This window comes from Neopelma chrysocephalum, unplaced genomic scaffold (genome assembly GCF_003984885.1).
Source record: "Neopelma chrysocephalum unplaced genomic scaffold, ASM398488v2 Primary Assembly neopelma1_77, whole genome shotgun sequence".
Taxonomy (NCBI): Eukaryota; Metazoa; Chordata; class Aves; order Passeriformes; family Pipridae; genus Neopelma; species Neopelma chrysocephalum.
Genome location: NW_020897738.1, coordinates 4,105,594 through 4,118,160, shown reverse-complemented (window position 1 = coordinate 4,118,160; position 12,567 = coordinate 4,105,594). Strand labels below are relative to the sequence as shown.

The window sequence follows — 12,567 nt, the reverse complement described above, 5'->3', positions numbered from 1 at the left end:
TGCTGGCAGGGCGGAGACCCACAGTGTGACCTGGCCGGGTGGCCAGCGCTGTCCCCTGCCAGGCCTGACAGCCTTTCCCAGGCCCACCCTCTTCCCTGCCCCCTGCCAAAACCCAAATTGAATTATCCATCCCACCGCTGTCCCGCCCTCCCCAAACACAAACCATTCCCCTCACCGACACGGATAAACAGCCCCAGCCCAGATTTGTATAAACAACCCGTTTACTTTTTTGGCAGAAGCGCATCCCAGCAGGGTCTGGCCAGGTTTGATATCTCGTGGGTCCTGCAACCTCAGGAAAAATCTGGCCAGGCAGGTTTCTCTGGCCATCAGCAGCCCTGTTGCAGGGGCTGGCAGGGCTCAGGCTTCCAAATAGTGCCTGCACCCTGTCCCCAATGCAGGAGCAGAGCTCCCACCATGCTCCAGCCTTGCCATGCCATCACCTCCCCTCCCTCCACAAGGATCAAGTCCAAAGCTCATCAAACTGCCTCTAACACTGCAAATTGTGCAAGTGCCCCTGCTTCAGTAACCACAGCAGCTAATGAGAGGAATGATGCTTGTTTCTGGGAAGCATTTGATCTTCATCAATCTGGGGAGTGGCTTCTTGTTAGTGACAAAGGGTTTGACAACTTCTCTTTCAGATGCAGGGAGATACTTGTCACAAAATCCTGGTGTAATAATACAGCACATCGTACATATGCAGCCCTGGATGTGGCCAGTAAAGTTTGTGTCACAAATACCAACAAATTGTTCCGCAGGCATTTAAGGCTGTGCTGACTAGGGCTGTATTTAAAACAGCACTGAAATTATCCGTGGGTGATCAGGGGCAGTCTGTGATGGAGCGGTTTTCCTGGTTGGGAATGGTGCCAGGGATGCCAGCATTGGGGCATGGGTTCATCTTCTGCTGATGGGATGTCACTGCTGGGACATAAAAGGGCTTGAATTTGGCTCATTTTTTGGACAAATCTGCAGTGTGACAGGGCTGCTGGTGGCCAGGGAAACCAGGCTGAGGCTGCAGGACCCATGAGAAGTCAAAACTCAATTTGGCTTCATGAGAAGCCAAATCCCATGGTCCAGGTCCCCCTTGAGTGCTGCCTCATGGGGAGAACGTCTCACAGAGCATTAATCCCGTGGGTGCTGTGCATGTGCTGCTCAGTACAGGCTGTCACTTCAAACCTGCGGTCACAGGTGGGGTTTACACTGGGGTGCCTGTGCAGGGGAGGTGGGTGAGGTGTGAGATACAGTGGTGCTCGAGCTGACAGCAATCCTGTAACCCTCTCTTGGCACCTGCTCTTTCAGTCTGGACTCCAGTTGTTCCCAAACTCTGTCCCCCAGGGATGCCCTGTAAGGTGCATTGTGCTCGTTCCCCCATCACAAGGGTGCAGCAGCTTCCCCTGCCGCCCCTCCAGGCCACACAATCGGGCAAACACAATGGAAACTCGCATTCCTGAAATCTCAGCTGCAGTTTTGGGGGTGATTTAATGAGAACGATGTGGCCATATTTGGGAAAAGAATCGAAGGATGTGTTGCCACAGGAGGATGGCTGCTTGGTCCCTGGGTCCCCACACAGCCTGCTGGCAGTGCAGGGACAGCAGGGAGACCTGTAGGCTCGGAGCAGGGACAAGCACTGGCAGGCAGGGACACCCAGCCACTTTCCTCCAGGGTAGCACTGGCACAGGCTGCCAATGGACCACTTGCTGATGGACCCTTTGGCCCCCCAGCCGGGCTCTTCCGTGCTGCTTGATCACATCTGCAGGTAGCAATAATAACATAGTCACTTCGGGGAGGCAAACCCCCTCATTCCGGTTGGCCCCCGAGTTGGGACTCGTGTTTCTCCAGCAGCAGGTCGATGTGTCCTCGCAGCGAATGCCCCACCACACCAGTGTCCACGTGAGTACTCCTCAGGACAGGGTTTGGGATCCAGCCTGGGCGTTACCGAGCCCAGTGAGGGACCTGCAGCATCTTCCTGGCAGGATGTAGAAGCTGTTGGATTTTGGGATGAGTTGTTTTATCTGTTGTTATGATCCAGGTTTGACTAGGAATGGATGGGAAATAGGTCATTGCTAAGTTGCTTTCTAAAGCAGGCACAGCTGAAAATTCAGGAGGACTCTGCTTCCATGAGGATACAGGGCTTGCTTTGCCCCTGGTTGTCTGTGGCGTGCATGGATGCTGCTCTGTGTCCTGCAAACTGCTGACCCAGCACCTTCCTCTGTTGACAGGGCTCGGAGAGGGGTCGGCATGTGGCCGGGGGGCTGTGAGCGGGGGGGAGCGGGGTAAAGCAAACCACAGGGAAGAGAACACACGCGTTCCCTGCCTGGGACAGAGTGGGGGCTCATCTCTACTGCTTCCAAACGTTACGCTCTCTTCCCCTCGGGTCATTTTTCCCTTCGCAAGCAATCAAATCACTTTTTAAAAAACTCAGCAGCAACCCAGAAAAGAAACATTTCCTCTTATGGAAAAGCCCTCGGTGATTCAAGGAGGGATCTGAGCGAGCAGGGTCCCGTAAAAATCACTTCAGTGCTTCACTGGGATCACAGAGTGAGCAGTGGGAAGGTGGCAGTGCCAGCTGTGCTGGGCTGAGCCACACAGGGCCCTGGTGAATGGCTCCCCTGCCCAGCCAGCTCCCAGCCCTGCCCAAGATGAACCCACACTCAGGTGCGAGCAGTGGGCACGGTTGTGCAGGGTCCAACATCACTGCAGTTGCACAGCCAGCCCCTCCTCACCCTTGACACGCTGCTTGCCCTAAGCCCAGCAGCTTGGGAGATGGCACAGGGCTTTCCTGTGGCATGGCAGGGCAGCCTGGCTATGACTGCCAGCACTTTGCTTCTGGCACTGGCCATGTTTTGTGGCCTATGGTGCCAGAGAGCTGCACTGGCAAGTGTGTGTGGGGCCTGTCCTTGTCTCCCGGGATGGAGGGCACAGCTTCGGCATTGTCTGTCTGTGCCACGTGAAGATTGTGGCTTGCAGAGTTTGTTGTTTGCCATCGGAGGAACAGCCCAGCTCGAGGCCATTGCTGTTGGAGCCGGACCGAGTGAGCCCCGTGCCCTCTATCATTCTTATCAAATCTGAGCTTGGCCCTTTGATTTTTTTGACTTGCTTCTGCAGCCAACAGCATCAAACCCAGCCCCAGGACACAAGCAATCAAAGCCAAGTCGCCGGCAGACATTCTTCTTCCTCCCCTTGTTGTTTTGGCAGCGGCTTGTTTTGCTTTGTGGTTTCTCCCATGAGCAGAGGGTGCCGCGCGCGGTCGTGAGAAGCCAGGCTGCGTGGCGGTGGGTGGCAGTGAGGCCTGAGGCATTCCAGACCATTGGATCAGAGGCTCCAGGCCCTGGGAGTCAGTTACATGACACACATATGTATTCCGAAGCTGTCCTCCTTGTGTTCCGTGTCCAGACTGCCTCGAGGGGTGGTAGGGAGGTGTGGGGAGCAGTGTTTGTAGTGGCAGTGCAGTATCAAAGCTCAGCTGTGGGTGCTTCTCCCTCTGCTGCGGCATCGGCAAGTGGGGAAGGAAGCTCCATGGGGACTTCAGGTGCCTGAGCAATGTGGTAGCTAAAGAGGCTGGTGCTGCAGGTGCTTAGTGGCCAAGTGCCTGCCCTGGCTCTCACTGGTGTAACCTGCCAGAGGGAGAGTTTGAAAGCAGGTGGAAGGATGGATGTAGGTGGTGGAGAGAGGATGCTCCTGAGCTATGGCTGTATAGTGCCAGCCCTGTTCCTAGCAAAGATGCCCTGCACAGAATCTGTGGGGCTGGGAAGAGGGGTGAGAGTCAAGTGCCAGGTGCCCAAAGGGCAGTGCATCCTGCCCCGTGGTGCCATTTCAGGATCCCATGGGATGTTCAGGAGGCACCCGTGCATGCCCACGGCCATGGCAGCTGTGCTGGGGCTCCCGGAGAAGCAGCAAAGCAAACCCCAGGCGTTTCTGGCCAGCGTAGAGTCGGCCTTTTGTCTTCAGCTTATCTCGAGCTGGTTTTAATTTGCAACTCCCTGATTGCGTGCAATGACCTCGGCCCGAGCCTGCTCCGCAGCTGAGTGCCCCGGAGAACATCATAAATGCCGTTGATCTGAAGTCACCCGCGGGAGAAGTGAAGAGCTGGCGGCCTGCACACGGGAGAGGCGGCACAGCCGAGTGGGTGCTCCCGGCTGCCAGAGGGCTTGGGACTCACACCGGTGGGATGTAGCTCTCTCCACAGTCCCTGTCGAGGCAGACTTTGGTGTGACATGCTGGGGAGAGGGTTGGCATGTGTCCCTGTGCTGCCACAGTGAGCCTGTGGCGAGGGTGCAAAGCCGCCTTCGAGCAAAAACCCTGCAGCTCTCTGCCTGCAGTGCCTGAGGATGGGCTTGAGTGGCACAGCTCAGCCTGGCACGCATGGCTCCCTCTACACTAGGGTATACAGGGCTCGTAGCTTGTTCCTTCCTGATTTAAGGAACAAACAGGAGCCAGTGGTTTTCCATGGCGTGTTCATCTCCCATGAGAGCTCAGGGCACTGTAATGATGGAAGGGGAGATGATGCACCTGCTGGCAGCCAAATGGCGTCCCCTGTGTAGCCAGTCTGGACTTGAAACCTGGCATGAGAGAGAAGGAGACGCTGCCCCAGCGGCACTTGGGCTCAGGGACAGGCTCTCTCCCAATGCCATCACAGTGACCTGGTTCCCCACCAGTGCGTCCAGCAGCAAGCAGTGTGGTTGGGGTTGGCAGGAGCTGGTGGTTCTGGTGCAGGAACTGGACTCCCAGAGATGACCTCATCCCTGCTGGCAAAAGTGGTGTTTTGGTGCATGTTTTGAGGGTGCTGTGGCACAGGGAGTGAGACGGGACCAGGGAAGGGCACGGGTGCCTCAGTTGCAAGGTGCATGATCCAATGGCTAACGCTGGGATGTCCTGTGGGCAACAGGGAGGTCCCCTGTCCCTGGTCCCCTGCCACAGCCTGACACATCTCACCACTAAGGGGATGGGGAAGACAGCAGTCTTTTTCTGGAGGCTTGCAAGTTTGGAAAATAAATAGCCCTGCACTGTAGGTTAAGCTTGGCATCCTGGTGGATTAATCACTCTGGCTGCAGCCAGCACTGAGAGCCCCGGTGACGAGAGCTGTGGTTTATAGATGATGATTCATCGACTCGACTTAGAGCGACCACGTTATTCCAGCAGATTGCAAAATCATAAGAGGAATGTTGTGGTTAGTTTACGGCTTAACTATGCAAATCGTCAGGAAGCCTTCAGAGCCGGAGAACGTAAGGCACAGCGCGCCCGGATGGCTGGGCGGTGAGCAGGGGCCGGGAGCCGGCGATGGGGCTGTCGGGTACCGGCCGCTCGCGGGAGCCGGGGAGCGGGGAGGTGAGTGATTTGGGGGGAGATGCGGGTCCGGAGCTGGCGGTGAGCGTGCGAGCGGGGCACTTCGGAGGCGAGGGACGCGCTGCCGGCTGGGAAGGGGTTTCTGGCTGGTTCCACCGGCTCCGTGCCCAGGCGAAGGCGTCTCCGGCCGGGCTGGGGAGGGCGAAGGTGGGGAGTTGCTTCCCCCACCTCCTCCTGCCCTCCCGTCCTGCTTCCAGAAGCAGGCAGTGCCTCGGCAGAGGAAGTAAACAGAGTGGGAGGAGCTGCACCTCTTCCTCGCCGGGGCTTTCTCCCAGCAAGTCCCGCTGCCAGGACGCGCAGCAAGTTGGTCCGTTCTCAGCAGGGTCGGCATTTCGGTGTCCGGGTCCTACCTGGAAGCCGGTGCCTCGCTAAAGTGCGCTTGGAGGCGAAGCTTTGTTGCAGCTGAACTCCTGGTGCCGTGCCAGCCGATGGAGCTGGCCGGGCAGGGCGAGCCGTGTCGCTCCGGGTGGGAGCCGGGCGCTGGGGCAGCGCGTGTGCCCCGGCCCCGGGAACGCGGTGTTCCCGGGAGGAATGGCAGCGCTCTGCGCCGCTCCAGCTGCTCCGGGGCCGGCGGGAGGTTGGGGCAGAGGTGAGCAGGTGTTCGTAATTACGGAGCAGCTCGGGCCGGAGCGCGGGGAGCGGAGGAGGCCTCCTGTCCCCCTGGATTCGGGGCAGGGTCGGCCTCTCGCTCACGCGTCCCGTGTCCGATTTTGTCCCGGGGCCTTTTTAAATAAACAGGATGTGTCGGCAGCAAAAACAAGCAGCAGCGATGCTGAGGAGGAGGAAGGGCGGTCCGGGGTTAGAGCGTCTGACCTGGGAGGGAGGGACAGCCCTGCCCTCTGCCACAGGCATCTTCCCTGGCCTCGGGCACATCCCTTCACCCTCTTGTGCAAGGTGGGGAGCATGTACTTGGTTTGCCTCCGGGAGATGGGGTGCCTCATCCCCACGGTGGCAGGGATGTAGGTGGAGAGAGATTTAAGCTTGCCAGGAGCTGAGCAGTTTTGGTGCCAGCCTTTGGTGTGTCCGCTAAGGGCTGACCCACCTGCCAGTCCACCTCTAGCCGGGGCGGCATGAATCAGAGGGAGACATCAGCTGGTAATTGGGGAAGCATTTCCTGGCCCGTCACGCTTTGGGATGGCGTCCCGTCCCTTGAATCATCCAGAGCTGGTCCGTGTCCAGCACTAAGAATAGCTCCCCACACACCGCGGGGGCAGCGTGCGCCGGGAGGGGGGACCGGACAGCTCGTGGGTTCCAGGCTGTGGCTTTCCTGGCACTGTGCCATGCTATGGTCTGGTTCTGATGACAGTTTGAGGTTTGGGGTAGAGCATGTAGCATGGATGGTTGATCGCTGGTGGACTGTCCCATTTGTGTGTGCCATTTGTAGCTGAGCTCCCAAATGGCTTCATTCAGGACCCCGGGGTGCCCTCTCCCCCCCAGGGCTCTGGGTGCTGCAAACAGCCCCACAGTCTCCAGCCCAGCAGGTACCCATGGATGAAGTGTGAGGTGGCATTCTTCAGCATGGCTGGGAGGTTTGGGGGGTGCCTTGCCATGCAGCCAAGCTCTAGCACAGGAGATAGGCCATCACTGTGGGCTTGCCAGGGTTCAGATCAGCATTTGGCTGGGAGCCATCCTCAGATGAAGACATGAGCACAGCCATGGGTGTGGAGGTGGGTCAGTTTTCCCCACTACAGCCTGGTGGTGACAATGCTGCCCATTTTAAGTATTTCTCCCTGGCAGGAGAGGTCTGACAGGTGAGACCTGTCCCGTCTGTCCTGCTGGGTGCAAGGTGTTGTGCCCACCTGGTTCTTGCTCCTCACATCAGGCACCCACCCATGGCTGGAGCAGGGCAATCACTAGAGGGCATCCTTGGATCAAGATGTGTCTCTGCACTGGGAGAAGCCCTAATTTGATGTCCTACCAGGCTGGGCTTGGAGGAGAGAGATGTGCAGTGGCCCACTGAAGCCAGACCAGTGGGTTTGCCCATCCTTATCATGACAGAGCTTGGCAGATGCTTCTCTGGGGAAGCACCTGTGTTGCAGTGTGAGCAGCTGCGGCCACTCACCTCTCTCCCTGCCTTCTCACTTATGCGTTTGCAGGCTGGCACAGGGAGTTCCTTGGCATTGCTGCCATCCCAGCCTGTTCCTCTGGGGAAAAGCTGCAGTGGCTGCTTGGGCTGACAGCCCCCTGGTTCAAACAAGTGCAGAGACAAGATGATGCTGAAGCTTCCCCTGGGAGCTGCACCAGCCTGATGTTGGGGCAGGGACTTGTACAGTCATGGCTGGCTTTAGAGCTGGAGGTGAGCTGTGATCTCTGGGATGCAGGGTTTCCCCCATACCTCAAAAGAAAATATTTGCAGTGGAGTGGTAGACATACTGCAAACCTTGTATGGGCTCCCCTCCTTTGCCAAAACCTTTGGTGAGGGGAATGTGTGTGGGTGGTGATGGCCAGGGCTGGGGCAGAGCCTGCCTCACTGCCCGCCTGGCCCTTGGAGGCTACAGCCTTCACCTCATGGGTGTCTGTCTGGGCTGAACCCACACTCAGGGTTCACTATGCCATGACTCAGAGTCAGAGAGTTCAAGGCAACACTGGGGAAATGCACGTGACGGATGCCCCTTGCTCCTCCGCAGCCAGTGAGGGTTTCCCACCTCTCTGTCCTGGCAGTCTTGTCCACTGCCCTCCTCCTTCTCCCCTGTTTTGCGGGCTGGTGAGGGCAGTGCCTGGTATGCTGGGTGTGACACTTTCCTTGACCAGGAGACAGTCCGTTCCCCAGGCCTTAGCAGTCCGTGGACTTTGGAAGATCGTAAGCAACTGAGTGCTCATCCCAAGTGTTCCCTGGCTTCCTCTCCTCTGGGTCCTCTCGGCCTTGGATCCCACGGAGCCATTCCTGGGGGTGCAGTGGGACTGTGAGCTTGATGCATTGTGGTTCTGTTCTGGCAAGGAGGTGCTGCAGGGGCTGCTGAACATGTCATGCATGTGGGGATCCTGATGGCACAGCTGCCACCCCCCCCGTACAAAGAGGAACTGAAAGTCCGCGGGGTTTCAGTGATGGCAGTGCCTGGATTTTGAGGACTTTTGTTGAACCGGAGCCTGAAAGAATCAGCAGTTTTCTTGTTAAACTGCTCCATTTGACAGCTCCACGCTTCTCATTTTAGCACCAGCCCGTGGGGGCAGAGAGCTTCACTTGCACCCCGTGCTGCTGCTGCAGGGATGCCCATGTTCAAAGCAGCCTCCCAGTTCTGCAGACTGGTGACATGCCAGTCCCATTGGCTCCAGGGATGCAGGGACACCTTGTCCACACTTGCCGTATGGCTGTGTGCCAGCCATACCAGGCTGCCTGGGATCATACTTTCTGCTAATAAATCCACTTTAAGGCAATTTCCCCCCCGTTACATCACCAAACCCTTTCCCTAGTGGTGGAAGCCCTGCAGCCTGGGCAGGGGCCGGGTGAGCCCGGGTGGGTTTCCTGGAGCAAGCAGCCTTGCATTAGCCGGGAGCAGGATGGTTTAATAAATCATTTCCGTCTCTAATTTCTTGTTCTCTATGTGATGTCTCTCAGGCACTGGTTGCCAGAGGGAAGGGAGGTCAGGGGAACCAGGCCTCCCCAGCAACCTCCTTCCTGCAGCTGTTGAAACAAAATCCAGAACTATAATAATCACTGTATCCCTCCCTGGGGTACTGGGGTGCCTTCGGTCTGAGCGGCAGCAGTGGTGTTGGGGTGGTTGGGCACATGGCTTTTGCAGAGGGTGCCAGGTGGTACAGAGTGGGCAGAGAGCTGGGCACTTCCACTGCTTGGTGATATGGAGTTCACAAATTTTCCCCATGGGCTGTGTCAAATGCTTGGGAAAAAGATCACAGCATTCGTATTGCTGATCCTCGGGGTGTCACTGGTGCCCCTGTTTCCTTCATGCTCCAGCAAAATGCATCCCACTGGCTGCAAATCACCACCCGTGTGGCTAAGCCATGGTCTGCAGGAACAGGGGAGTTGTTCTCACCTCCCTGCCTTACCCCTGCATCAGATCCTCTCTTGCTGCCTGATCCCAAGGGAGCTGCTGGGGCTGTCCCGCTGCCTGAAACAGGAGCCAGAGTGCAGCTGCCTTGGCTGATCCTGAACTACCTCTGATCTCCCCGGAAAGCTTTCAGCCCCTGTGGCCTCCAGCAGTGCCCTGCCTGCACCCTCTGCCTGCAGCTCTTTCCTCTTGGCCACTCGCCCCCCGCATTGTTTTGTGGCGGTTGTTTGGGTTGGCCCAGGTGCTGCCATGTGTCTGCCTCAGCACTGAGGGCTTGGTTTATTTTATGTCCCTTGTTTTGCAGCAGCAGCAAATGCCCCGGAGCAGCCAAGATGAGAAAGATGAAAAAGAGAAAGAAAAAGAGAAGGAGGGAGAGAAGGAGGAAGACAAGCAGGAAACAGAAAATGACAAAGAAGAACTGACAAAGTAAGGACAACCATCCCTGCCTGGCTCCAGTGAGAGCTGGGCATTGGGCTGGGTCTGCAGCAGTGGGATGAGCTGGTGGGATGCAGCAGTGGAATGTAGTGGTGGGATGCAGCATGGTCCAGGGCTACCTGACCCTGTGCAGGATCATGTGCGCCCACCTCACCTCCTCCACAGGGAGGGAAAGGCAGAGCCTCCTCCTCATTCCTCTTCCCTGCTGCTCCCAAACTGGGAAAGCAACTCAATACGCTTTTTTTTTTATATATCAACCCAATCAGTCTGCAAAGCTCCTCTGATCCTCTAGCTTGTTTTGTTGTTAGGGGAGCCTCTGGAGCTGGAGGAGCAATTCGGGCGCAGCGGAGCGCGGCACTTCACCTTTAGTGTTATTGATGTCAATGTGAGCACTCCCAGATGAAGGGCTCCAGCCAGCCCTGCCTCCCTCACGCCGAGCATCAGTGCCGTGGCAGGGGAAGGTTGGCACGCAGACCGCTCGCTATCTGTAATGGGCTTAATACTTGGTTTAAAAGAACATCTGGCTTCATTATATCTAGGCTGCAAAGACATTTACCAGCAGGTCCCTTTCAGGAAGATAAATGAGGAGGAGGCAGGGATGAATTTGAATGGTCTGGTATTAAACCTGTCTCCGTCAGGTCTCTGCGTGCACTTGGTGGTGGAGCTGCAGCCAGCTGCAGAAAGAAAACCCCACCACAAATCACCCCACCTCCAATCCCGGCCAGGAAAAGAGCCTGCGTCTGCAAAAAAAAATGCAGACCTGCCCCCCCAAAGACCAACAAAAAAAAGAAAAAAAAAAACAAAAAAACATCCCCAAACACATGCAGAGAAATAATTGCTTGACCTAAAAATCAGATCAACCCAACAACATTTTTTTTTCTTTTCTCCCTGTTTTTGCAGGGACAAGAACGACGACACGTCCGGGGAAGACAACGATGAGAAAGAAACAGTCACCTCCAAAGGTCGCAAAACTGCCAACAGCCAGGGCCGGCGCAAGGGCCGCATCACTCGCTCCATGGCCAACGAAGCCAACAACGAGGAGGCGGCCACGCCGCAGCAGAGCGCAGAGCTGGGTAGGTGGCAGGGCACGGGGGCACCTTGGCAGGGCTTTTGGGGTGTCCGTTGTGCTGGGATGTGACATCATCCTGCTTTGCCCCCCCCAGCTCACGGAGGAGGGGTTTCCTTTATGAAATCCTTCTTTTTGGAGAGCAGCAATGAGGTTTTTTCTATCCCATGAATTACTCAGCGTGGTTCGCTCAGTTAAGTGGGGGCATTTGTGCAAGCCCAGGCTGTCCTGGCTGACTGGGTTTTATGGCCTCAGAGGGAAAGTGTTGCAAAAGAGCAAAAGGGAAGCCGTCAGTTTTAGCTTTGGCTGGGTTCCTGCAGGGCTCGTGTCCCTCCTGCACCCGGAGCTGTTTCCCTCTGCAGCTTCTCGGGTTTTGAGTACCCTCAACCTCTGCACAGAACCCTGCTCTGGCTCTGCCCACTCAGACTTGCCTGGGTCTCTGCCAGTTCTGCCCTCTGTTTTCAAATTTGCCTGGAGCCTGAGCAGCTGCAGCCTGTGGGATCTGTGGGCTTTGGGCATTAGGCTGGTCCATTTGTACCCATAACTGAGGAGGCAAAGGCTGCTGCCTGTAATGTGGCACCCAGGGACCGCACCAGCCCATGGCCACATGTGGCAGTTGGCCATAGCCGTGCCATGCTGCCATGCCTGTCCTGGACTAGATGGGAATTCATGGCAGCATCCACAGCCCCACGTCAGGTGCATCAGCCTCTCGCGTCTGCAGCATCAGTAGTGTCCACCCTGGGGAACAGCTCATGTATTGACTTAGAGAAGCCAATGCATCGAGGAATTTGGATGATTTTCCTATATTTTCTACTCTTATCAAAGTACAAAATTATTGCTGTGCTACCTAAGGCAGGTAAAAATAAAAGCAGGGTGACTCCTCTCGGTTTCCTTGCTCTGCAGTTTCTCGCTTGTGCTGTTCCATGTGCTATAAATCACGCGGAGGTGTTTCGCCTCCCTGTTCTCTGCTGACAACTGGCTGAAGCCTTGATTGCGAGCGCTCTGTTTTCATACAGGCGATATAAATAGTCCCCAGCACAACGGAGCCCTGCTCTCTCCCTCCAACTTGTTCAGCAATGCTGCAGAGAAGCAGCAGATAATGCCAATAACTTAGACGGGATTTTTTTATCCCAGCATCTCAGAGTCCTTGATAAACTTCACTGCGAACACAGAGAAAAGGCTTTAGACCATGTTAAATTGGGAAAAAGGAATGGATCAATTCCAGTGACATATCTGAGCAATTGGTTTCACTTTATGTCTCTCCAATAGCGCTTTAATTTAGGTTGGCTAAGAAAGTTATTGCATTTTAAATACCAATTGAACATTAAAAAACAACACAAAACCGTATTGTGGTTTAACTGCAGCGTGCCGGAGCTCCCTGTAGGCATCTGTTTCATAACTGCGCAACCTCAGTCAATGCCATTAATCAAACCAAACGGGCCGTTTCTGTGACATTTCTTTACCATACAATAACAGCCATCACCAGCTGAGCCAAGGGCCGGCACAGCACTGGGGACACTCACTTTTACGTAAACGAGTGTCACGGCCCCGGCTCTGCCCGCAGCCAGGGGAAGCGGTGAGGTATCGATTTCCCTCCCTCTTGGCTGGTGTCCCGGGGGGGACACAGCATTTCTGGGGGAGGCAATGGCCTGCACTGTCTTCCGGGAGGTGACACCTGCAGTTGTGCTCAGCCAGCTGTGAAGGAGACTCCTCTGCCCA

At 56.2% G+C, this 12,567-nt stretch overlaps 1 protein-coding gene across 2 annotated transcripts in view; it reads left to right on the top strand.

The window, feature by feature from the left end:
* Positions 1-12,567, top strand: part of NCOR2 (nuclear receptor corepressor 2) — a 140,513-nt gene that overhangs the window by 72,938 nt on the left and 55,008 nt on the right. The window contains exons 12-13 of one of the 2 annotated variants that reach the window (XM_027689672.1): positions 9,655-9,773; positions 10,683-10,855. In XM_027689672.1, coding sequence (XP_027545473.1) covers positions 9,655-9,773; positions 10,683-10,855 — 292 coding nt within the window. Of the gene's footprint in view, positions 1-9,651; positions 9,774-10,682; positions 10,856-12,567 lie in introns of both variants that reach the window. The other variant, XM_027689673.1, reaches the window with a different exon arrangement.